Genomic DNA, 27,139 nt, shown 5'->3' on the forward strand with positions numbered 1-27,139 from the left:
ATCACATGTGATCAATTTCAGTTGTTTTTGTGAATGCCTCACCTGAACCTAAACTTGCTTGCGACCCAGGGCCCGTGCTTGTGGGCTGGCTGACAAGGTTTCTGGGCCTTGTTTAGCACTCTAGTGTCCTCGAGGTCTGCTTATGCCTGTGATGACTAAAGCTGCCTTTTGTCCTCCTCATGGAATTAAACCAGAGCTTGTTGCTAGGCTAACAGGTTTGGACACAGCTGCCATTTTAAAACCATCTCTGTTGTGCGGAGGTTGCGTGCCTCTGACAGGCAGTCAGCAGGGGCACTGCATGGCTCGTACTTGAGGATATGATTTTCAGTCTCTTCCCTTTTTCCACCACAACATTTTTTTTTTTTTTTTTTTTTTGAGATGGAGTCTCGCTCTGTCACCCAGGCTGGAGTGCCCTGTGGCATGATCTCAGCTCACTGCAACCTGCACCTCCTGGGTTCAAGCGATTCTCCTGCCTCAGCCTCCCGAGTAGCTGGAATTACAGGAGACCGCCACCATGCCTGACTTTTTTTTGTATTTTTAGTAGAGACGGGGTTTCACCATGTTAGCTAGGCTGGTCTCCAACTCCTGGACTCAAGTGATCCACCCCTCTCGACCTCCTAAAATGCTGGGATTACAGGCGTGAACCACCACACCTGGCCCTGGCTACCACATTTTCAAGACACTTCTACCAGTGTCTGGGAAAAGCACTGAAACTTCAGTCTGTAGCTGGCCAGTCGAATAATAAAACTCTCCCTGGACAAACTTAGCAGCCATTTATAAATGCTCTGCAATGGTTATCTATTCCTTTTACTTCCTTGGGTGGGGTTGGACCCTCAGAGGCAGCCTCAAAGATTCAGAAATGACGGGTGAGCTTGAGAGGACACTGTTCCTTCCTGGGATTGTGGTCTCATGCCTGGTAGCATTCCCCATGCACAGTTACCACCCCCAGGACAGGAAGAACAGCTGAGGCTGCCCTGAGGACAGGGGCTGAGTTGTGTCCACAGGAGCCTGAATCGCGCTGCCCACCTTCCCAATGTCCCCTCCCTCCCCATCCCAGAACCCCACCCTCCCCTTGAAGGGGCCTCTTCCTGTGGGCTGCGAGGGAAGAGGGCGAAAGCAGGGCAGGGAGGAGCACGCACCTGCTCCCATTCCCACCCTCTCCCCAGAGCACCTGCACAGCCCTCTCTGAGCCCCAGGGGCCCTCAGCGGCCACGCCCCAACAGCACACAGCTGTCTGAGGGCCTGAGAACAGCCTCCAGCCCAGCAATGAAGAGCTGTGGCACACCCCTGGGTTCTCAGTTCTACAGGAGGCACACGAGGAGGTCCCACATCCACTTATCAGAAAAATCTGTGCTCCCAGGGAGTTCTCCGCTTGGCAGAAGGCAGGCCGGGGCCTCCGAGGCTCCTCTACCTCTCCAGCCCTGGGACATCACCGGCTGCCCTCATGGCATATCCGTCTTTCAGGACGGAGAAAACCCTTGCTTCCCTAAGCGCGCCACCCTGGGCCGTGTGTCCCCACTGCGTTGACCCAGCACGGGGAGGGATGAAGACTGTGTGGAGTCACAGCTCCACTAACTGCAAGGTCATGGGCAACCCGCTCGGCCTCTCAAGCTTCTGATTCCCCATCTGTAAAGACAGGACATGGTCACAGGTGGCTATGAGAAAGTAAAGACTATGCCTGGTTCCTTTTAAAGAAGTTACTATTGGTAACTTTTGGTAGCTTTTAGTTGTTCAGGGGAGGAAAAAATTACTGTGAGTAAAATGACCAAACTCTAACCCCCCAAAAAAAGATAATTTAAAATGAAGTCAAACAGCATGTCAGTCTGAGACGCTTTCCTTGATACTGAAATGGCTAGAAACAAGGAGAGGAAATTACATTTGCTTCCGTTTTAATGATGACAGCTAATATAACTTTTTTTTTTTTTTCTTTTTGTTGGGATGGAACCTGGCTCTTGTTGCCCAGGCTGAAGTGCAGTGGATCACTGCAACATCTGCCTCCTGAGTTCAAGCGATTCTCCTGTCTCAGCCTCCCAAGTAGCCGATATTACAGGCATGAACCACCAAGCCCAGCTAATTTTTGTATTTTTGATAGAGATAGTGTTTCCCCATGTTGGTCAGGCTGGTCTTGAACTCCTGACCTCAGGTGATCCGCCCACCTCGGCTTCCCAAAGTGCTGGGATTACAGGTGTGAGCCACCGCACCCTCGGGGCTGCTATAACTTTTTGTTTTGGAAAATTTCTGACATCCAAAAGTAGAAAGAAAGTATGATGAACCCCTATGAAGCCATCTCCAACTGCAAGAGCTATTGGCTCATAGCTAGTCTTCTTTCACCTAACCTGTAACTTCTGTCTCCCAAACTAGATTTTTAATTAAAAAAAAAAAAAACATTTTTTTTAGAGACAGGATCTTGCTCTGTCACCAAGGCTGGAGTGCAGTGGTGCAATCATAGCTCACTGTAGCCTTGAACTCCTGGGCTCAAGCAATCCTCCTCGCTCAGCCTCCCAAGTAGCTGGCACTACAGGCCTGCACCACCATACCCAGCTAACCAAACTGGATTATTGTGAAGCAAACCCCAGACATCCATAGATATGGCAACGGTGGCCTCTTAACTAAGCTTCTAGAGTAGCACAGGCTCTGGATGTGAGCAGTGGCCTTGTTCCTGATCCTAACACCATGCCTAGCTCTAAGAGGTGTTCTGTAAGCCTGAGGTGAAGGAAGAGGTGAAGGTGGGGGTTGATGGGGAGGGTAGACTATGTCATTGAAACTTGTAGATCTTTCTCCTTCAGAGTCTAGAGTCAGCTCCTTTAATTAACTGAAATAGTTCGAGGTCATTTCCAAAACCAGAGGAAGTGCTACAATTTCTCATCTTGAAACTCTGTCCCTGTTATCAAGATGCTTTCCAGGGGGCTTCAGTTCACTTGCTGGTCCTTCTCTTTTTCAGACCATTGAGCCAGAAGTGAAAGTTTTCATCTTCAACCTAAAACTCCCAGACTGCCCCTCCACCACGAAGAGCCCAGCCAGGCTGCTCTTCAGCCTTTTTGAAGGTGAGTGGGCCATTGCTGAAGAGGTTTCAAGCGACATTTGGTGCACTGGTGTGCTGGGTAGCAGTCTTGAAAGTCCGGGGTTCCAATGGGAGGAGGAGCATGGGAGGAAGGCTAGTCTAAGAGCCCACCCCAGATTGGGTTAGTGTACTATGCCTTCCTACTGATGGTCCCTTGCGACCATCCCCCATTGACCCAAGAAAGAGGAGAGGTTCTGCACAAGGATGCCGCTTATGGACATAAAGATAGTCAGACCTCAGCTGTGAGTTGTAAGCATGGAAACTCATCTTTGCCTCCTTTCATTACCTCTCCCTCCAAGGTCTCTCATCTCTGCTCCTCTTGGCAGGGCGTTCTTGTGCTCCTCTCTCTCCAGCCAGCTCTCTCTACTTACCCTTGTTCCGTGTCCCCATTATCTCAGTTTGCACATGGCCCTGGTGGGTACCTGACAAAGATGCTAAGAACTTTCAAGTGTGGGACTCACGGATCAAGGGCTATCTTCCTAGTGTCTCTTAGTTCAAATTCTTGAGAGTGAATCTGAGTGCTGGTCATGGATCAGGAGGCTGCTCCTGGTCCAATCAAGTCAGGGGAAAGGTGGGGTCTATGACAGCATTGAGGCTGGCAGTCACTGGAGGCTCTGCAAGAAGGGAGGAAGGGGCAGAGGGGAATGTGCCTGAGGGCCCTGATATTCAGGTCTGTCACTCCTGTCCACAGGTCAGAGTATGGGAGAAGTCAGTAGTGTTCTTTCTACCACTGTATATTAGTCTGTCTTGTGTTGCTATAATAGAATACTCTAGACTGTGTAATTTATAACGAAAAAAGGTTTATTTAGCTCATGGTTCTGGGGACTGGGAAGTTCAAGATCAGGCAGCCACATCTGGTCAGCTTCTGGTGAGGGCCACATGCTGCATCCTAACATGGCAGAGAAGTGGAAGGGGAAGCAAGTGTCTGCAAATAGATTAAACACAAGAGGCAGCCTAACTTTATAACAACCACTGTCATGGTAACTAATCCAGTCCCATGTGAGTGAGTGGGAACTCACTCACTCCCTGGAGACTGCACTAATTCCTTCATGAGGGCAGATCCCTCATGACCCAGATGCCTCTTAGAGGTCCTGTAACCTCTCAACAACGTTACATTGGCAATTAAATTTCAACATGAGTTTTGGTGGGGACAAACCACATCCAAACCATAGCACACCTGGATCCCCTCCCAGCATTGGGTTGGCTCCACAGGGCCCCTGAAGTCCATCCATAGATACCATTTATTGATGCTTATCTGAACTCACCTTTGATGGCATAACAATTTCTGTTCTTAGATCCCACCTCTCTCTAAGTGGTTAAAATTGTACCTTTTCTGTTTATGCGTATTTTACCACAATTTAAAAAATATTCCACCCCTTTCTGATCTTTGAGTTCTTCTAAATCAATTGTTCCCAAAGTTGTGGTTCCCAGACCAGCAGCATCAACATTAGCATCACCTGGGAGCTCATTAGAAATACATATTCTTGAGCCCTACTTGAGACCTACTGCATCAGACACTCTGGGAGTGGGACCGGCAACCTCTGTTTTAACAAGCTATACAGATGATTTTGATTCACATTGAAGTTTGAGAACCACTTCTTAAGCAATAAGTAAGTAGAATTCACTTCTGAGCTTCTAAAGTCCTTAGCCCATGGTATTTTCCAAAGGGGCTTGGAACCACTGCTTGGAGTTTGGGTGTCTCAGACTTGCATGTTTTTAGTTGGTATTTACATAGAGTTAATTTAATTTCTTCTCTTACAGCCGTGAATAAAGACCAAGTGCTCACCATTGGGTCTGATATTAATGAGTTTCTGAGTTGTTCATCAAGTTCCGAGAAAAGGTAATGTCAGGTTTCCTATTGAACTCTCAATAACTGATATTTGTAGAATACTGTTTCTTTTACATGTATAACCTTATAGGACTATTGTCATCAACTCTTGGGCCACCAAGTTTATTATTGTCATTCAATTGATGAGAAACAAAGACTCAGAAAGAAAGCAGGGAGTCTCTTACTGAGTGGGACTCACAAGGTTCTGCTTTCTCATCTATCAGTTTGCCCAACTGTGCACAATTAGCATGATGGCTCACACCTGTAATTCCAGCACTCTGGTAGGCAAAGGTGGGAAGATTGCTTGAGTCCAGGAGTTCAAGACTGGGCTGGGCAACATGGTGAAACTCTGTCTCTACAAAAATACAAAAATTGCCCAGGCATAGTGGTGCATACCTATGGTCCCAGCTACTTGGGAGACTGAGGTGGGAGGATCGCTTGAGCCCAGGAGGCAGAAGTTGCTGTGGGCCGAGATTGTGCCACTATACCAGCTAGGATTTGAACCCCTGACTTCTAGTTTAAGATCTTGTTGAAGACAGTGTGAGCTTGTGGGAGAGTGGCCAGGTTAAAGATAGATCTGACCATCCCACTGAAGTTACATGATGAGTAAGAGAAATGGGTTCTCTGTGCCCATTTCCTCAATATGAAGGGTGAAACATCCTCCCTGGGAGGAGACAGCATAGACAAGAAAGCCAGCTGTTGCTACAGGCCAGACGCCTAACTCGACAACATTCTAGGGACAGAGGTTTGAATCTATAGCGGGGTTGTAAATAATACCTTTCTGAATGACTAAAGTGCCAAAGAGGCAAATGATATGCTTTTAAAAATTAGAGCAGATTTTGAGGTTGTGCCCATAATTACATTGCTTTCATGCACGCATATCCCAATACGCTTCTTGAGTAAGTGAGAAAAGAATAGAATGGTAGCCAGCACTGGGAATTGCCCAGAACCTCAGCACTCCATGGAGGGGTGTTACATGCATGAACTTCATGCACCATCGATGGGACAAAGGCTGGAGACAATAATTGACTTCCAGACCTTCAGCTAGAGTTCTCTTTGTCACTCACCTCTGATATTTCCAATGCAGCCCTGTTCAGTGACAACACCTCTTTGTACCTTTCCTCTTCCAGTGCTCGACTTTCCTGAGCCATATCCCCCTTCTATTGTTCCATCCTCTCAATCCACTTCAGATCAGCAGTTCAGATCAACAGACCCACAGCGGCAGCTGTACCTCAGGCTTTGTGTGGCAGTGCAGACTTGCCATGGACAGACACGGGTTACCAATGCTCCCTGACCAAACTTGGAGTCAGCCAAGAAGGACTGGCTGTGGCTTCAGGAAAGAAAACTCAAGAGGCCATAATAAAATGGGTTCCCCGAGAAGCCAGTGATTACAAGTGCTGCCAGCTCTGAGGTTCTCTCAGCACTTGGTAGTGCTTTGCCTGGAGGGGAGGGCCAACATGGGCTTACATTAAACTTGGACAGCCAGGGGCTCCTACTCAGGAGGATGTGGTTGGAGAACCTGCTGAATGCAGGGGCGGTGGGTGGGGAGTGATTCAGAAAGGACTAACATAGCTTTCTCCTTCAGAATCTTTGACTTTATAGGGGAGACAGAGAGACCCCAAAACAACTCTCACATGAGAATGTGGCAGGAGACACACAGAACTGCACCCTAAAAAAGGGAGAACTTAGGAGTCCTGGGTGTGGAGCCTGAGGCGCCATCATGTGCTAAATCCCTTCCCGTGGCCGGCAAACCCAGGGTTCCCAGCCCCAAGCCTGTACAGCAAGTTCTGTTTCATCCCAGGACAGTTTATTTGTTTCCTCAAAACTCTTTTCATGCAATCCAGGAGGACAGAGTCAGGGCCAGGAGGGCTGGGTGAGAGCGAGATTCGGAGCAGAAGGGGCTGTGTTTATGGGAATCGTGAATGCGCAGAGGCTGAGCACCGAGGGGCGGCGCCGCATCACTGGGTGCGCTCCACAGTCGCACATGTGTTGGGATAATCAACAAAGGAGAGGATCATTTCCCTTTCCCCCTGCTCTAGCAAATGTCAGGGAGTTGATGCTGAGTGAAACAGAAGGCGCTTAGTTTTAGAAGACGCCTCCTGCAGGGTGACCCGGTCCCAGGCTTCGCTCTTTGAGAGGAAAATACCTGTGCGGTGTCCCTGTCACTTCTCCCAGTTCTGCGCCGTGGGCCAGCCTGGTATAGGCGCCATCGGCTCTCCACGCGATGGCTGTGTGACAGGGAGATACTCTAGTACTCCACCTCCTTTTCCCCAGACATGTGCCGCACTCCTCAAGGCCGCCCTCTGCTGGCTGTAATTTGCAGCATGCATGCTTTCCCGCCTGCAAGACATGACTCCTGACTGAAATCAATTTAGAAGTTGGCAATCACAATTGGAAAAAAAAGAAAGAAAAAAGAGGAAAGGAGAGTGGGAGGGAGGAAGATGGACTAGAATAAAATAGAAAATATCAGACCATATTTTGTATAAATGCAGCGTGCACTTTTATGTGATGTTTTATTTCATATGCATATACATATGTACACACACATACATGCACATAAACATGTATGTATATGAGGTTAAAAGCACAGAAGCTGCTCCACCACCTGCAAGCTGTGTGCAAGGAGAAGTTACTCATAACCAGGAATCCAGGCTCCTTTGTTGTTGCTTTGTCACCTTTAACAAGGTTTCTGCCTCATGGTCCAGGATGGATGCTTGAGCTCCTGCCATTATGTCTGAAATCCAAGCAGTATGAAGAAGAAAGGAGGCAGTAGTCAGGACTAGTATTTAGTCAGTCCACATCAGTGTACTTCTGTACCAGCTGCTAACAGCTGCTGGCTCCCTGAAGTCAGGAAGTTTCTCCTTCCTTCCTTCCTTTCTTTTGTCTGTCTTTCTTTTCTTTCTTTCTTCTTTTTTTGACGGAGTTTCGCTCTTGTTGCCCAGGCTAGAGTGCAATGGCACGATCTCAGCTCACCGCAGCCTCTGCCTCCTAGGTTCAAGTGATTCTCCTGCCTCAGCCTCCTGAGTAGCTGGGATTACAGGCCCCCACCACCATGCCTGGCTAATTTTGTATTTTTAGTAGAGATGGGGTTTCTCCATGTTGGTCAGGCTGGTCTCGAACTTCTGACCTCGTGATCCACCTGCCTCGGCCTCCCAAAGTGCTGGGATTACAGGTGCGCACCACCGCACCCAGCCTCCATTTCTTTAAGTCTCAGTTTCCTCCTGTGCAGGGTGAGGATAAATCATTGTAGTACCCATATCATAAATTTGTTGGGAAAATTAAATGAGATAATACACATCCATTCTTATCACAGTGGCCAGTGCAGAATCAAGGCTCAATAAACTGGAGTCATTGCTATTATTAGCTATGTTTTACAAATAATGAATTATAAGAAGAATAAAGTATGGCACCAGCACTGAAGACAATATTCGAGGGCAATCTAATAGAGCAGTAGCATTGTTCCTGTTTTAACCATGAAAGAGCAAGAATCACTCACCTCAGAAGGGGTAATAATAATAATTTTCCCATCTACCAGTTACTTACTGCCCATGGCTTTGCAGATATGACTTGACTCAGTATTTCTGGAATCGTTTCTGATTAAACACAGTAGTCATCCATAGGGGGCATTTGTAACTGCCTCTGTCATTCATTACTATGCCCCTTTATGTCCCTTCAATCCCGCAGCATGTCTTGTTCTCTGACTGGCAGCCTGGCCCTTCAGCCTGAGGAGCAGCAGGACCACGAGATCGCGGGCTCCTCTCCTGCCTCGGCCTATCAGAGAGTCTGGGAAGCATTTGCCAATCAGTCCAGGGCGGAAAGGGACGCCTTCCTGCAGGACACTTTCCCCGAAGGCTTTCTCTGGGGTGCCTCCACGGGAGCCTTTAACGTGGAAGGAGGCTGGGCCGAGGGCGGGAGAGGGGCGAGCATCTGGGATCCACGCAGGCCCCTGAACACCACTGAGGGTCAAGCGACGCCGGAGGTGGCCAGCGACAGCTACCACAAGGTGGCCTCTGACGTCACCCTGCTTCGCGGCCTCCGGGCTCAGGTGTACAAGTTCTCCATTTCCTGGTCCCGGATCTTCCCCACCGGGCATGGGAGCAGCCCCAGCCTCCCAGGCGTCGCCTACTACAACAAGCTGATTGACAGGCTGCGGGACGCGGGCATCCAGCCCATGGCCACGCTGTTCCACTGGGACCTGCCTCAGGCCCTGCAGGATCATGGCGGATGGCAGAATGAGAGCGTGGTGGATGCCTTCCTGGACTACGCGGCCTTCTGCTTCTCCACATTTGGGGACCGTGTGAAGCTGTGGGTGACCTTCCATGAGCCGTGGGTGATGAGCTACGCAGGCTATGGCACCGGCCAACACCCTCCCGGCATCTCTGACCCAGGAGTGGCCTCTTTTAAGGTACTTCTCATCCCTGCAGCTCCTACTAATTGGAGGAGAAAGGACATTGGCTGGAAGAAAGTCATTATCTCTGTTTTCTTCCATCAGCAAACCTTTACTTTTTGTTCTATCTTTAAAGGAAATCAGGGGGAGAGAAGGAACCACAAATTATTAATTAAATTGTTAATCACCTGGCCAGGTGTAGTGGCTCATGCCAGTAATGCTCATTACTGTGGGAGGCCGAGGCAGGCAGATTGCTTGAGTCCAGGAATTCAAGACCAGACTGGGCAACATGGCGAAATCCCGTCTCTGCAAAAAAATACAAAAATTAGCCGGGCATAGTGGTGCATGCCTGTGATCCCACCTATCCAGGAGACTGAGGTGGGAGGATCGCTTGAGCCTGGTATGCAGAGGCTGCAGTGAGCCAAGATTTTGCCACTGCACTCCAGCCTGGTCAACAGAGCAAGACCCTGTCTCAAAAAAAAAAAAAAAAAAAAAAAAAAAATTGTTGATCACGTTATTTTGTCCAGACACTGTACTGGTACTTTTAAAATATAATAGTTACTACATCCTCAGGATAGCACTGATGGATGAGTGAGGCTCAGACAGGATAAACAATGTGGTCATGATGGCATTGCTAGTGAGTCGCCAGGTGGAAGTCAGGATTTGAGCCCGTGTCTTCTTGACTCCAAATCAAGTTCCTCATGTCACTTAGTGACAAGTGACAGAAAGCTCAACTCAAAGTGACAAGCAAGGAGATAATTTACTCATTCAGGAGGTTTAAAATTCTTCATTTAGCCTGATCAGGGTGGAATTTTATCAGCGCACAAGCGATGCCACCTCCCCAGTTCTCCCTCTGTTGTTCCCCTCGTCAGCTTTATTCTTGGGCTACTTTGCAGCCAGATGGCAGCATCCCTGTTTCTGTTATTTCAAGAACAGTAGCGAAAAAAGCTCAGCTCTTTTCTGTCCTTTCCAACAGAAGTGTACCTGTATCCCATGGTCTCTCAGTGGGCCACATACCCACCCTGAACCCATTGTTGGGTCCTGGCCATGACAACTGACTAGGGTGGGCCAAGGACCTATGCTTTACTCCTCAATACGCTCGCTGAGAGCTGAGGAGGCAGAGAAAGAAGAGGCAAGGAGGCAATGGCTTTCCAGATGCCAGTCAGGGCATCGTTTCAACAAGAAGGGGGTGTATACACTTGGCACAAAATTTTAAATGGTTATAGGTCTTTTCCATTATTTCCCTTTTTCTTCAGAATCTCCCAGAAAACCCACCAGCTTTCTCTGGCAGCGTTCTTCAGGATGGACATGTTAGTCTGCCTTTTCCCTGTCACTGGGTTCTGTTCTTTTTTTTTTTTTTTTTTTTTTGAAATGCAGTCTCACTCTGTCACCCAGCCTAGAGTGCAGTGGCGCAATCTTGGCTCACTGCAACCTCCGCCTCCCAGGTTCAAGGGATTCTCCTGCCTCAGCCTCCCGAGTAGCTGGGACTACAGGCGCATGCCACCACACCTGGCTAATTTTTTTTTATTTTTAGTAGAGACAGGATTTCACCATCTTGGCCAGGCTGGTCTTGAACTCCTGACCTTGTGATCCACCTGCCTCGGCCTCCCAAAATGCTGGGATTACAGGCGTAAGCCACCGCACCTGGCCTTGGGTTCTGTTCTAAAGATGAGTATTTCCAGCCAGGTGCGGTGGCTCACACCTGTAATCTCAACTCTTTGGGTAGGCCAAGGCAGGCAGATCACCTAAGGTCAGGAGTTCGAGACCAGCCTGGCCAACATGGAGAAACCCCATCTCTACTAAAATACAAAAATTAGCCAAGTGTGGTGGTGGGTGCCTGTAATCCCATCTACTTGGGAGGCTGAAGCAGGAGAATTACTTCGTCCTGGGAGGTAGAAGTTGTAGTGAGCCGAGATCATGCCAGTGCACTCCAGCCTGGGGGGCCTGGGTGACAAAGTGAAACTTCATCTCAAAAAAAAAAAAAAAAAAAAAATACTATTTCCTGTGCCCTGTGCTAGGTGTTAAAGAGGGGTCACAGCCATGCCCTGGACATGTGATAGCCTTTTAGGGAAGATGACACTAACACACATAGCAAAATTACAGAACTCTTCAAAAAGACCATAACGAGGGTGAGCTGGAACACTATGAATAAATGACTCCATGGAATGTCAAACATCGTAGCACATAAGTCAGAGCTTCCCTTCAGCTCTTGAACAGCAAGTGACTGCACATATGGAGTCATTCCACCACCCACCTTCTAAAAATGGAAGGTTTGAAATCTTCTGTTTCACTCCTTGTTATAAAACGTATCTAAACCTTTTCTTCTTAGGCTTTTCTTCCCCTTTGAACTGTGGCTCCTGAGATATCTTTACAGAGACTTTGATGAGAAAGTCCCCTTCACTCTTCTCCTTCAATTCTTCCCTTTATTTATTAGTTGAATGTTAGAATACCACTGTCTTAGTGAGCTTGAGCTGTGATAACAAAACACCATAGACTGGTGGTTTAAACAACAGATATTTGCTTTCCACCATTCTGGAGCTGGGGAAGTCCAAGATCAAGGGACCAGCATGGCTGGGTTCTGGTAAGGGCTCTCTTCCTGGCCTGCAGGCAGCTACCTTCTTGCTGTCCTCATATGGAGGTGGCTGGAAGAACTCACTGGTATCTCTTCTTATAAGGACACTAATACCACCACCATGAGAGTCCCATCCTCACGACCTCCTCTAAACCTAATCACCCCTCAAAGGCCCCATCTCCAAATACTATCACACTGGGGATTAGGGCTTCAACATATGAATTTTGATGGGTGACCTCATTCAGTTCATAGCAACTATTGAGGAAAAAATTTAAAGAAAAAAATGTCTTGGGACAGGCATAGTGGCTCACACCTATAAACCCAGCACTTTGGGAGGCCGAGGCGGGCGGATCACAAGATCAGGGGTTCGAGACCAGCCTGGCCAACATAGTGAAACCCTGTCTCTACTAAAAATACAAAAATTAGCCAGGCATGGTGACAGGCACCTGTAGTCCCAGCTACTCGGGAGGCTGAGGCAGGAGAATTGCTTGAACCCAGGAGGTGGAGGTTGCAGTGAAGCGAGATTGCGCCACTGCATTCCAGCTTGGTGACAGAGTGAGACTCTGTCTCAAAACAAAACAAAACAAAAAAGTCTTTTATTATTTTACAATATTTCCTTCCAGTCTTGGCTTCTTTGGACTTATGATGTTGTCACAGGGCACCTCAGATTGTTGCTCACTGTTTACTTGATATCATGTCATTAGCACTTTTACCTATTATTAAGCGGTTGCTATGACTGTTTTTGATGGTTGTCTGATATTCCACTGAGCTCCCTTCCTGACACTGGCTAATTTAGAAGAAAGACATCCTTGCTTTTGGGAAAGGAACACAGTTTGCCATTCGAGTTTAGAACTCAATTAAGGACTAATATTTGGGATGTGAGAAGCAGCCAGGCGTTTTAGTGATTATGGCATATTTTGACATGAAATTCTTCAGAGGTAAGTGTCATCCTCTTCAGATGATAAAAAGGAAAAAGGAAAGCAAGCTAAGATTTAGCAAGCTCACTCCTGCTCTCTGAGTTTCTGCTCAACGCTTTATATACACGTATTTAATCATCCCAGATGGATCCATAATTACCCACTTCTTGCCAACAAGTCAGCTGAAGTTGAGAGAGCAAATTGTCCAGGTTAACAAGTTAGGGACAGAGTCAAGATTTAAATCTAGGCTTGTTATATTTCAGACACCCTCCTTTTGTCCCTGCTTCCCACAAAAAGCTGTTGCTGTTTGTAAGAGCATGAGTTAAGTCTACAAAGAAACTCCTAGTTTGGTTTTTCTTCTGAGATTCCATTAAATAGAAAAAAGAACAAATAGGCAGGAAAGAGCCCTCCTCTCCCTTGTGTGCTAATTAAAATAATCCTACCCATGGACTAATTTCTCAACAAGCACTTATTAAGGACAGAGGCAGAATAGCAGTGTGGGTAACAGTAACAGGCTTGGAGTCAGACTGCCAGGGGCTTGTTCTCACTTTACTCCTGACTCTGGGCCTTGTGGAGTTACTGCACAGCTCTGGATCTTGTTTTCCCCATCTCTATAGTGGTGATAATAATTGTACCTGCCATATGAGGTTGTGGTGAGGATTACATGAGAGAATTCATTTAGTAGGTGCCCAATACATGTTAGTTGTTATTGTTAATGTGGTTGTTGATGCTGTTGTTATTTTGTTGACAATGTTGAAGAATTGCTGTTGACTTGTTGACTTTGCTGATGATATTGGTGTTGACTTGTTGACATTGTTGACTTGATATTGTTGACCTTTTCACATTGGTGTTGATCTGCTGATGCCATTCACGTTGGTATTGATGTTACCGATGTGAACATCATTGATATTATTGACTTGTTGACATTGATGTGGATTTCTTGACATTGTTGACTTGTTGACATTGTTAGTGTCAGTCTTAACTTGTTGTTTATGTTGTTAACTTGTTAACTTTATTATTGACTAGTTAACATCATTGACGTCAGTGTCAACGTTGTTATTTGTTGATGACTTGATGTTAACATTAGTGCTGATGTTGTCAATATTGACACTGTCAATGTTGTTGTTGTCTTTATTGACTTGTTGACATTGTTGTTGACTTGTTATTGGTTCATTAGTCCTGTTGTTGTCATTGTTGTTATTACTAATCACTGTATTTCCTTCTCACTTTTTCACAAGGTGGCTCACTTGGTCCTCAAGGCTCATGCCAGAACCTGGCACTACTACAACAGCCACCATCGCCCACAGCAGCAGGGGCATGTGGGCATTGTGCTGAACTCAGACTGGGCGGAACCCCTGTTTCCAGAGAGGCCTGAGGACTTGAGAGCCTCTGAGCGCTTCTTGCACTTCATGCTGGGCTGGTTTGCACACCCCATCTTTGTGGATGGGGACTATCCAGCCACCCTGAGGACCCAAATCCAACAGATGAACAGACAGTGCCCCCATCCTGTGGCTCAACTCCCCAAGTTCACAGAGGCAGAGAAGCAGCTCCTGAAAGGCTCCGCTGATTTTCTGGGTCTGTCGCATTACACCTCTCGCCTCATCAGCCACGCCCCACGAAACACCTGCATCCCTAGCTATGATACCATTGGAGGCTTCTCCCAACACGTGAACCATGCGTGGCCCCAGACCTCATCCTCTTGGATTCGTGTGGTGCCCTGGGGGATAAGGAGGCTGCTGCAGTTTGTATCCCTGGAATACACACGAGGAAAAGTTCCAGTATACCTGGCCGGGAATGGCATGCCCATAGGGGAAAGTGAAAATCTCTTTGATGATTCCTTGAGAGTAGACTACTTCAATCAATATATCAATGAGGTGCTCAAGGGTAAGAACAATGGATGTGCCAGTGATTGGAAGGTGGATGGTACTTCTCCAGGCCTTCACAGTTTCGTTTAATGGGACAAAGAAAGTCTCCTAGGGAAATGGAGCCAAAGAAAGCATTATTGGTAGTAATAATGGGGAGTCCTTCACATCAGCTTCCTAACTCTCTTTCCCAAAGGTTCATTCATGTCATTCATGTCTTTGCTCCTGTGATTTTTGTTTTGTTTTGTTTTGTTTTTGAGACAGGGTCTTGCTGTGTTGCCTGTTGGAGAGCTGGAGTGCAGTGGCATAAACATGGCTCACTGCAGCCTCAACGTCCTAAGCTCAAGCCAACCTCCCACCTTAGCCTCTTTAGCTGGGACCACAGTGCACACCACTATGCCTGGCTTTTTTTTTTTTTTTTTTTTTTTTTTTGACACAGAGTCTCTTCACATTGCCCAGACTGGTCTCAAACTACTGGGCTCAAACAGTCTTCTTGCTTCATCCTCCCAAAGTGTTGGGATTACAGGCATGAGCCACCATACCTGGCCCAGCGTCTTTACTGCCTAGAATACCTCCCTCTACATTCTGCCCATCTGAGTCCTATGCAATTATCAAGTCTCATCATCTTTTTTTTTTTAAGAGTCAGGGTCTTGCTTTATCACATAGGCTGGAAGAGAGTGGCATGTTCATAGCTCACTGCAGCCTCACACTCTTAGGCTCCAGTGATCCTCCGGACTCCAACCCGTTAACTCTTCCCTCATTGCTCCAGCCACACTGGTCTTCATTTCCTCTAACTGACTATAAAATCTACATTCTATGCCATTGATTTTGATTCAATGGATCCACAGCTACGGTCTCATTCTTGCCTAACGTACTATTTCATATGTCTTTGTATTCCAATTGGAAAGGTATGGCAAACAGGTTTCATCTCACAGGTCAGTCCTTAGTTAACCCAGGATGTTCTTATCTTGAGCTCATTAACTTAATTACATCTGCAAAGATCCTTTTTCCAAATAAGGTTGTATTCACTGGTACCAAGGGTTAGAATTTAGACATATCTTTTGCGGGCCACCATTCAATGCACTGTACCAGGGAATATATGTTTTAGGCTTTATTTATTTCTTTATTTTAATTTTTATTGTTTTAGACAGGGTCTTGCTCTGATGCCCATGCTGGATCACACTGGCATGATCTTGGCTCACTGCAGCCTTGACCTCCTGGGCTCAAGCGATCCTCCCACCTCAGCCTCCCAAGTGGCTGGGATTACAGGCGCACACCACCATGCCAGGCTAATTTTCTTTCTTTCTTTCTTTTTTATAGAGAAAAAAGACAGAGTCTGGTCATGTTGCCCTGGCTGGTTTATTTCTTTTTTAAAATATGAAATATGTTGTCACTTAATGTCAATATTACTAAACATAAACAAGGAAAAGCAAAAGCATATTGTTAAAAGATTGATTTATGGGCCGGGCGCGGTGGCTCAAGCCTGTAATCCCAGCACTTTGGGAGGCCGAGACGGGCGGATCACGAGGTCAGGAGATCGAGACTATCCTGGCTAACATGGTGAAACCCTGTCTCTACTAAAAAATACAAAAAACTAGCCGGGCGAGGTGGGGACGCCTGTAGTCCCAGCTACTCGGGAGGCTGAGGCAGGAGAATGGTGTGAACCTGGGAGGCGGAGCTTGCAATAAGCTGAGATCTGGCCACTGCACTCAGCCCGGGCGACAGAGCGAGACTCTGTCTCAAAAAAAAAAAAAAGATTGATTTGTGTATTCCATATAAAACCAAGACATCCTGGCGGTAACACATGGGACACATCCCCTCCATTATTTATTTGAAGATGAGGATGCTCCTTTGCTTTGAGATTTATGGCCACAAAAGTGGCCTGATGTTTTGTGAGGATCTTGTGGATTTTCCTTTTATCCATTCTGAGGAGGAAAAAGGGTGAACATTTAGAGGGTAACCCAACTCACCCCCAAAACTTTCATGTCAAAAGGAACACTTTTTAAAATCAACATTAATAACAGAGACTATACTTCTAATTTTTCAATAAAAACTATTTTATTGAAAAACAGTCCTCGCTGATCTGAGGTAATAACTTATCTCAGTTGACTGTTCACAACGAGTTACAGATCAAACAGCTTCTAATACCCTGCTCCCCCTTCTCACGACTGCACTGACTGGTCTTCAGAAGATAAATAAATAAAATAGAGGTGTGCTAGCTCACTCCTGTAGTCAGTCCCAGCTACTTGGAAGGATCACTTGAGTCCAGGAGTTTGAGACCAGCCTGGGCAACACAGTGAGACCCCATCTCAATTAAATAAATTCATAAATAAATAAATCTAATTTTTATTTTTCTTCACAGCTATCAAGGAAGACTCCGTGGATGTTCGTTCCTACATTGCTCGTTCCCTCATTGATGGCTTCGAAGGCCCCTCTGGTTACAGCCAGAGGTTTGGCCTGCACCATGTCAACTTCAACGACAGCAGCAAGTCAAGGACTCCCAGGAAATCTGCCTACTTTTTCACTAGCATCATAGAAAAGAACGGTTTCCTCACCAACGGGACAAAAAGACTGCCACGACCTAATACAGCAAACCTCCCCTCCAAAGCCAGAGCCTTCGCTTTTCCATCTGAGGTGCCCTCCAAGGCTAAAGTCGTTTGGGAAAAGTTCTCCAGCCAACCCAAGTTTGAAAGAGATTTGTTCTACCACGGGACCTTCCGGGATGACTTTCTGTGGGGCGTGTCCTCTTCCGCTTATCAGATCGAAGGCGGGTGGGATGCCGACGGCAAAGGCCCCAGCATCTGGGATAACTTTACCCACACACCAGGGAGCAATGTGAAAGACAATGCCACTGGAGACATCGCCTGTGACAGCTATCACCAGCTGGATGCCGATCTGAATATGCTCCGAGCTTTGAAGGTGAAGGCCTATCGCTTCTCTATCTCCTGGTCTCGGATTTTCCCAACTGGGAGAAACAGCTCTATCAACAGTCACGGGGTTGATTATTACAATAGGCTGATTGATGGCTTGATGGCAAGCAACATCTTTCCTATGGTGACATTGTTCCATTGGGACCTGCCCCAGGCCCTCCAGGATATCGGAGGCTGGGAGAATCCTGCCTTGATTGAGTTGTTTGACAGCTACGCAGACTTTTGTTTCCAGACCTTTGGTGACAGAGTCAAGTTCTGGATGACTTTTAATGAGCCCATGTACCTGGCATGGCTGGGTTATGGCTCAGGGGAATTTCCCCCAGGGGTGAAGGACCCAGGCTGGGCACCATATAGGATAGCCCACGCCGTCATCAAAGCCCATGCCAGAGTCTATCACACGTACGATGAGAAATACAGGCAGCAGCAGAAGGGGGTCATCTCGCTGAGCCTCAGTACACACTGGGCAGAGCCCAAGTCACCAGGGGTCCCCAGAGATGTGGAAGCCGCTGACCGAATGCTGCAGTTCTCCCTGGGCTGGTTTGCCCACCCCATTTTTAGAAACGGAGACTATCCTGACGCCATGAAGTGGAAAGTGGGGAACAGGAGTGAACTGCAGCACTTAGCCACCTCCCGCCTGCCAGGCTTCACTGAGGAAGAGAAGAGGTTCATCAGGGCGACGGCCGACGTCTTCTGCCTCAACACATACTCCTCCAGAATCGTGCAGTACAAAACACCCAGGCTAAACCCACCCTCCTACGAAGATGACCAGGAGATGGCCGAGGAGGAGGACCCTTCGTGGCCTTCCACAGCAGTGAACAGAGCTGCGCCCTGGGGGATGCGAAGGCTGCTGAACTGGATCAAGGAAGAGTATGGTGACATTCCCATTTACATCACCGAAAATGGAGTGGGGCTGACCGATCCAAACGCAGAGGATACCAGTAGGATATTTTACCACAAAACCTATATCAATGAGGCTTTGAAAGGTATGTGAGGGTTCAGTTCCCTTTAAAGAAACCTTCCCACATTCCCTGGGTCATGTGCCTGAAATGTTTTGCCAGGATGATTTATGAGCCACCAACAGGTCTCTCTCTTAGGTCCCAACTCCGTAATTCTTGATCTGTTTGGGGGTTATATGTTCCTTGAGAAGCTGGGGGAAAAAAGGCTATGGTTGTCTCTGCAAAGGAAAACCACAAACACCACACACACAGGGTCCCCAGCAGAATATTCCTATTGTCATGGGTCCATTCATTCATTATTTTAGGTGCTGGGAACAGAGCAATGAACAAAACACAAATTTCTGCCTTCATAGAGCGTATCTTATGCACGTAAAACAAGAAAGTTGTGTAAATTCAAACTTCCTTTTTTTTTTTTTCTGAGATTCAGTCTTGCTGTGTTACCCAGACTGGAGTGCAGTGGCCATCACGCCCGGCTAATTTTTTTGTATTTTTAGTAGAGATGGGGTTTCACCATGTTGGCCAGGCTGATTTCAAACTCCTGACTTCAAGTGATCCACCTGCCTCTGCCTCCCAAAGTGTTAAGATTACAGCCGTGAGCCACTGAGCCTGGCCTAAAAATCAACTTTTTGTCTCACTGATCTTTTTTTTTTTTTTTTTTTTTTTGAAACAGAGTCTCACTCTGTTGCCCAGGCTGGAGTGCAGTGGTGTGATCTTGGCTCACTGCAACCTCCGCCTCCCAAGTTCAAGCAATTCTCCTGCCTCAGCCTCCCCAGTAGCTGGGACTACAGATGCATTGGGCTTAACTTCCTAAGTGGGCTGAGACTCTTGAATTTGGGGCATGTTTCTTTACCCCAACAGAAGAATTTGATTTGGAGATGATCAGTCATTAATGCTTGCTGTGGAGTCATAGGTACTGGCAAAAAAGTAAGATCGACAGATGATCTGTTGGTCTTTCAGGACATATGTCACTTTTAGGACAACAACCTTGAATTGAGGAGCTGACACTGGGTTGGCTGTGTGGAGGTCCTGACTCCTGGTGTCAAGCTGTCCTCTGCTCCCTTTGGGATGTTCCCAGCCTACAGGCTCGATGGTGTAGACCTTCGAGGGTATGTCGCCTGGTCGCTGATGGACAACTTTGAGTGGCTGAATGGCTACACGGTCAAGTTTGGACTGTACCATGTTGATTTCAACAACACGAACAGGCCTCGCACAGCAAGAGCCTCCGCCAGGTACTACACAGAGGTCATTACCAACAATGGCATGCCACTGGCCAGGGAGGATGAGTTTCTGTACGGACGGTTTCCTGAGGGCTTCATCTGGAGTGCGGCTTCTGCTGCATATCAGGTGAGGAGTTCAGGGTGGTGGGACACCATTGACCACACACCTGCCCTGCACCAGGCTGTCAGTTCAGTGCTGGGAAGGGCACATGCATGAACAGGAGATTCCAGCAGACCCATGGAGGGGCAGCATGGGGTCTGGGCGGTCCTCTTCCAGACAGTCTGGCTTCTTCACAGCCTCAAATTTACCCAGACCAGCATGGTGAGGCTCGCTGTCTTGAGATGAGTGCTTGCAGGGCCAGACAGAGCAGGGAGAGCCTGGGCAGAAGCACTTGGGCAAAGACTCACAAATACAGTCACGCATCGCTCACGACAGGGATTTGCTCTGAGAGGTGTGATGTTAGGCGAGTTCATAGTTGTGTGAACATCACACAGAGTACACTTACACACACCTAGATAGTATAGCCTACTATACACCTAGGCTACATGGTATAGCCTAGTGCTTCTAGGCTACAAACCCATACAGCCTGTTACGGTACTGAATGCTGGAGGCAGTTGTGACACAGTGGTATTCATTATCTAAATGTCCAGTGAGTGAGGGGTGAGTGAATGGGAAGGCCTGGGCATTACTGTACACTACTGTGGACTTTATGAACCCTGCACACTTATGCTACGCTACATTTATTTTTTAAATGTTTTTCTTTCTTCAATAACACTTTAACCTTAGCTTACTGTAACATTTTTACTTTATTAACTTTTTAATTTTTTAAACTTTTTTACTCTTTTGTGATAATGCTTAGCTTAAAACAAGCACATTGGTCCAGGTGTGGTGGCTCACGCCTGCAAATCCCAGTGCTATGGGAGGGTCGCTCGAGCCTAGGAGTTCAAAACCAGCCTGGGCAACATGGCAAAACCCTATCTCTATAAAAAAAAATCAAGGCCGGGCGTGGTGGCTCACGCCTGTAATCCCAGCACTTTGGGAGGCCGAGGCGGGCAGATCACAAGGTCAGGAGATGGAGACCACGGTGAAACCCCGTCTCTACTAAAAATACAACAACAACAACAAATTAGCCAGGTGTGGTGGCGGCGCCTGTAGTCACAGCTACTCAGGAGACTGAGGCAGGAGAATGGTGTGAACCCAGGAGGCCGAGCTTGCAGTGAGCCGAGATCACGCCACTGCACTCCAGCCTGGGGGACAGAGCGAGACTCCGTCTCAAAAAAAAAAAAAAAAACAAATCAAAAAGATTAGCTGAGTATGATGGTGTGCTCCCATAGTCCCAGCTACTCGGGAGGCTGAGGCAGGAGGATCACTCAGCCTCCCAAGTAGCTGGGATTACATGCACATGCCACCACACCCAATGAATTTTTTATTTTTAATTTTTTTGTAGAAATGGGGGTCTCACTATGTTGCTAGGGCTGGTCTTAAACTCCTGGCCTCGAGTGATCCTCCTCCCTTAGCCTCTGAAAGTGCTGGAATTACAGGTCTGAGCCACAACACCTGGCCTGCATGTGCTATACTTTTTATACTGCTGGCCACACAGTTGGTTTATTGACATGAGCACCACCAGAAACATGAATAATGCAGTGCTCTACGTTACGATGGCTACAGAGCACTAGGCAATAGGAATGTTTCAGCTCCATTATAATCTTATGGGACCACCATCATATATCAGGTCCGTCATTGACCAAAACACTGTTCTACAGCCCATGACTATGACGAGTCCCCGCTGGACCCTTTTATTCCTCAGCTAGATCCTTCCAAGCAGGCAGTTTGCTCACGTTGGCTCTCAGCATGGACCTGAGCTTATTCTGATGTCCTAACAACATCACATTGCTACTGTATCCATCCAAAATGAGGCTCACTCCTACAGAAGATAGGATGGTTTTATTTTTTCCAAGAAAAATGGAATATGAAAAGGCAAGTGACTTGTCTGGCAGTTAATGATGGTTCCTGCTTTCCATCTTCTGCCTGCGTCTGTCTCTGTGCAAGAGTGGGCCTGCTGCATGTGTAGAGAAAGCCAGGGGAGTTCCAAGACTGAGTGGGGGCCAGAGCAGGCTCCCAGAGAAAGTAACCACACTTGGCTAATTTTTTTGATTTTTTTATAGAGATGGGGTTTTGCCATGCTGGCCAGGTTGGTTTTGAATTCCTGGGCTCGAGCGATCCTCCCATAGCACTGGGGTTGCTGGCGTGAGTCACCATACCTGGACCAATGTGCTTGTTTTAAACTAAGCATTATCACAAAAGAGTAAACGTCCTGACCTGAGACTCACCCAGTGGCAGAAAGGAGCCTGTGAGTGCTTGACAGAATGACCTAATTAGACCATGTCTTGTCATCTTGAGATCGAAGGTGCGTGGAGAGCAGATGGCAAAGGACTCAGCATTTGGGACACGTTTTCTCACACACCGCTGAAGGTTGAGAACGATGCCGTCGCAGACGTGGCCTGTGACAGTTATCACAAGATTGCTGAGGATCTGGTCACCCTGCAGAACCTGGGCGTGTCCCACTACCGTTTTTCCATCTCCTGGTCTCGCATCCTCCCTGATGGAACCACCAGGTACATCAATGAAGCGGGCCTGAACTACTACGTGAGGCTTATCGACGCACTGCTGGCCGCCAGCATCCAACCTCAGGTATGGTGGGGCCTGGCCAGGCCTCGGGAAAGTCCACATGCGGGAACCGGCGGGTCCGGAGGAGCACATTTATTGTGTAAGCAAAATGCTGGTTTCAAATTTAGCTTTTGTTGTTGTTGTTGTCGTTGTTGTTGTTGTTTTTGAGACATAGGTAGCCTCGCTCTGTCCTCCAGGCTGGAGTGCAGTGGTGGATCTCCTTTCTCAGCCTCCTGAGTAGCTGGGCTTATAGGCACGCACCAGCATGCCTGGCTAATTTTTGTATTTCTAGTAGAGACAGGGTTTCACTGTATTGGCCAGGCTGGTCTCAAACTCCTGGCCTCAAGTGATCCACCCACCTCAGCTTCCCAAAGTGCTGAGATTATAGGTATGAGCCACCGTGCCCGACCTCAAATTTAACTTTTTAATTGTTGGTAAAGTCATATGGTGCAGAATTCAAAAAGCATAAAAGAGCTTCCTTCCCAACTTTGACCTCAGCCATCTAGTTCTCCATGAAAGCAATTTATCCCTTTCCTAAAAGAAAAAGAAAAAAATCTTTGAGCCTTTTTGTCTCATAAGTCACTCTCAGGATTAGCAGCAGACGTTGATGCTGGCACATCTAACCTAGGGCTTCCCATAGAAAGCACGATTGATGCAACAGCTGATCTGGCTTCTTCCCAGGTGACCATTTACCACTGGGACCTACCACAGGCGCTTCAGGATGTGGGAGGCTGGGAGAATGAGACCATCGTGCAGCGGTTTAAGGAATATGCAGATGTGCTCTTCCAGAGGCTGGGAGACAAGGTGAAGTTTTGGATCACGCTGAATGAGCCCTTTGTCGTTGCTTACCAGGGCTATGGCTATGGAACAAAAGCTCCAGGTAAGTCCTAGCCCTGGCTCGTCAGCTCTTTGGATCACGGCATTCTTAGCACATCAAGAGTTGAAATCCAAATGGCACAGGAGGAGGTAGCAAAGAAAGTCCCATGGCAGAAACCCTGCTTCTTGCTCAGGGCTGTAGAGGATTCCCTCCTGACATTGCATTGCTAACCATGAATTTCACATCTCAGTACCTCAAGGTGGGTTCGTTTCTTTGTTCTGTGACTCTGATCGGCCTCAGGTGGGCAGCTCTCTGAGATCACAGATGTGGGCAAATTGATGTGGGGAAGGACAGTTTGTCAGGCTGTACAGATCTACAGTCTGTTTCCACAATTCCCAAACCCCAAAGGTTCTGACAATTGGTTTGGCTGACCTGAGCTCATTTAATGGTAGTGGAAGCTGACTCAAACCAACAGGAGGCTGCTCATGGTCTTTATCGCACTGAGCGAACATTCCTATGTTCTGCTGCACAGATATCAGTGTGCTTGACTATGGAGAGCTGTCCCGGGCCCGTGGGACTGGTAGGTACTTTTCTCAAAGGAAACATTTAATTCCAAAACACATCTGAACCTAAAAGATTTTTTTTCCTTTATCTTTGGTTGATATGCAATAATTGTACATATATGAAGGGGTGGCCTTCCCCTCCACACCTGTGGGTATATCTCATCAGGTGGGACGAGAGACTGAGAAAAGGAAGAAGACACAGAGACAAAGTATAGAGAAACAACAGTGGGCCCTGGAGACCGGCACTCAGCATACCAAGGACCTGCACCAGCAGCGGTCTCTGAGTTCCCTCAGTTTTTATTGATTATTATTTTCATTATCTCAGCAAGAGGAATGCGGTAGGAGAGCAGGGTGAGAACAGGGAGAAGTCCAGCAAGAAAACATGTGAGCAAAAGAATCTATGTCATAATTAAGTTCAAGGGGAGGTACTATGCCTGGATGTGCACGTAGGCCAGATTTATGCTTCTCTCCGCCCAAACATCTCAGTGGAGTAAAGAATAACAAAGCAGCATTGCTGCCAACATGTCTCGCCTCCCGACATAGGGCAGTTTTTCTCCTATCTCAGAAATGAACAAATGTACAATCGGGTTTTAAACTGAGACATTCAGTTCCCAGGGGCCAGCAGGAGACAGTGGCCTTCCTCTATCTCAACTGCAAGAGGCTTTCCTCTTTTACTAATCCACCTCAGCACAGACACTTCACGGGTGTCGGGCTGGGGGATGGTCACCTTTCTCATCCCACGAGGCCATATTCTCCAACCCTAATGATCACAGTGGATCCCCAAGGAGCTCCAGATTATCAACTCCTGTCAATTCATTTGAGCCCTGGAGTTCAAGGCTGCAGTGAGCCATGATCATGGCACGACTGCACTCCAGCCTGGATGACAGTGCATGACCCTGTCTCAAAAATAATAATAGGGCGGTTATGGTGGCTCATGCCTGTAATCCCAGCACTTTGGGAGGTCGAGGCGGGTGGATCGCCTGAGGTCAAGAGTTCAAGACCAGCCTGACCAATATGGGGAAACCCCGTCTCTACTAAAAATACAAAAATTAACGAGGGACGGTGGCGTGCGCCTGTAGTCCCAGCTACTTAGGAGGCTGAGACACGAGAATTGCTTGAACCTCTCAGCTCACTGCAATCTCCGCCTCCCAGGTTCGAGCGATTCTCCTGTCCCAGCCTCCTGAGTAGCTAGGATTACAGGTTCCTGCCACCACAGCTGGCTAATTTTTTGTATTTTTAGTAGAGACAGGTTTTGCCATATTGGGCAGACTGGTCTTGAACTCCTGACCTCAGGTGATCCACCCGCCTCAGCCTCCCAACGTGCTGGGATTACAGGTGTGAGCCACCCTGCCCAGCCTGGGTTGTCTTTTAAGTTTAAAAAAATCATTTGTACATGTAGTCCTTTCTGAATATAACATTGGTTTGAAGCTAACTCAACAGAAAGAAACTCCATCTCTTTAGTCTCTCTAGTTTGACTATAGTAGCTAACAGAGTTGGGCTGCAATGTCACACTTCAGCATCAGGTGTCACCATCTGATTTGATTTGCTCCAGCCTAAGCATTTCTTAAATTGGGAGCTTTAGATTCTGTGACAGGTATCTCTATTATGGGTATTTTGCCTGAGACATATGAGCTACTCTTCTGGAGGAGGGGGACAGAAACCAACATTTATCAAGTGTCCTTCCCTTTTCCAGACACAGTGCTGCTGTGGGTGGGTTTCATACACTGTTTCATTTCTCTCTAACAAGCACTCTCTGCTGCCCATTTCACCAGGGAGAAAACTGAAAGGCTGAATTACTCACCCAAAGTTACACAGCCAGGTAATAAGAGGGAGAGCCAGGGTTTGAATTCCAGTTTTCCTAATGCCAGAATCTACACCTTTTCTCCCAAACACAGAGGGGACATCTGCAGGCAGGGACTAACAATCTTGGTCACATCCATTCTATCCATTCTCTGTTGACGTTCATGTGTATGTTTCCAGGAATCTTTGATAGGCCTGGCACTGCCCCCTACATTGTTGGCCACAACCTAATAAAGGCTCATGCTGAGGCCTGGCATCTGTACAACGATGTATACCGTGCCAGTCAAGGTGGTGTGATTTCCATCACCATCAGCAGTGACTGGGCTGAACCCAGAGATCCCTCTAACCAGGAGGATGTGGAGGCGGCCAGGAGATATGTTCAGGTCTGTTTTTCCTCTGGACACTTGTTCTTATTTTTGTCCATCTTTCCTTCCAGCCTAATGGAAATAGATTGTGAATCAAAGATTTAGGGTGTGGTGGCTCATGTTTGTAATCCCAGCATTTTGGAAGGCTGAGGCAGGAGGATTGCTTGAGGCTAGGAGTTTGAGACCAGCCTGGGCAACATAGCAAGACCTTGTTTGTTAAGAAAAAAAAATTATTAGGGCATGGTGGCACACACCTATAGTCCCAGCTGCTCAGGAGGCTAAGGTGGGAACTTGAGCCCAGGAGTTCAAGGTTGCAGTGAGCCATGATTTCAGCACCATTAAACTCCAGGTGACAGAGGGAGACCACCCCCAACCCAAAAAAAGAAGAATGGTTAGGATCTAAGCCTAGTTTTGCTATTGCCTGATTTTGTGAACTTGGGAAAATCATCTAACTTTTTCATGCCTTAGTTTTCTCATCTTTGAACTAGAGATGCTCTACCCACCTCATAAGTTTGCTGTGATGAAAGTGATAAGGTCCATGGGGTTAGGTTGTCTTTAAGTTTTTAAAAATCATTTGTACAGGTAATTATTTCTGTAACATTGGTTTGAAGTTAACTCATAGAGAGAAATTTCCATCTCTTCAGTCTCCCTGGTTTGACTATAGTTGCTAACAGAGCTGGGCTACAATGTCACACGTCACCTTTAGGTGTCGCCATCTAATTTGATTTGCTACAGCCTAGGCATTTCTTAAACTGGGGGCTTTAGATTCTGTGAAACTCATTAGTGCCACTAATTTGCCAACTCAATGAGTTTAAGAACAGCATCTTTTGGTCATAGAATTTCACCCCTAGAAAGTAAGACATTAGTAGGAAGTTGGCTGGGCATGGCGGCTCACACCTGTAATCCCAGCAGTTTGGGAGGCTAAGGCAGGCTGATAACCTGAGGTCAGGAGTTCTAGACCAGCCTGGCCAACATGGTGAGACCCCATCTCTACTAATAATATAAAAATTACCCAGGCATGGTGGCACATGCCTGTAGTCCCAGCTACTCTGGAGGCTGAGGCAGGAGAACCCAGGAGTTGAGATGCCCATTGCACTCCAGCCTGAGTGACAGAGCAAGGCTCCATCTCCAAAAAAAAAAAAAAAAAGGAAACAGGTGCCAGCATGTTTATTTCCTTTATTTCCACCTGAACCCCT

General features: G+C 47.2%; 1 protein-coding gene across 1 annotated transcript in view; it reads left to right on the top strand.

Annotated features, from left to right (window-relative positions):
- LCT (lactase) overlaps nt 1-27,139 on the top strand; it is a 52,815-nt gene that overhangs the window by 14,321 nt on the left and 11,355 nt on the right. Inside the window, exons 4-12 of the mRNA XM_010367276.2 lie at nt 2,942-3,044; nt 4,823-4,901; nt 8,574-9,294; nt 14,004-14,649; nt 16,990-18,540; nt 19,589-19,857; nt 22,132-22,422; nt 23,080-23,278; nt 25,759-25,961. Coding sequence (XP_010365578.1) covers nt 2,942-3,044; nt 4,823-4,901; nt 8,574-9,294; nt 14,004-14,649; nt 16,990-18,540; nt 19,589-19,857; nt 22,132-22,422; nt 23,080-23,278; nt 25,759-25,961 — 4,062 coding nt within the window. The remainder of the gene's footprint in view (nt 1-2,941; nt 3,045-4,822; nt 4,902-8,573; nt 9,295-14,003; nt 14,650-16,989; nt 18,541-19,588; nt 19,858-22,131; nt 22,423-23,079; nt 23,279-25,758; nt 25,962-27,139) is intronic.

Source organism: Rhinopithecus roxellana, chromosome 14 (assembly GCF_007565055.1).
Source record: "Rhinopithecus roxellana isolate Shanxi Qingling chromosome 14, ASM756505v1, whole genome shotgun sequence".
NCBI classification, from domain to species: domain Eukaryota; kingdom Metazoa; phylum Chordata; class Mammalia; order Primates; family Cercopithecidae; genus Rhinopithecus; species Rhinopithecus roxellana.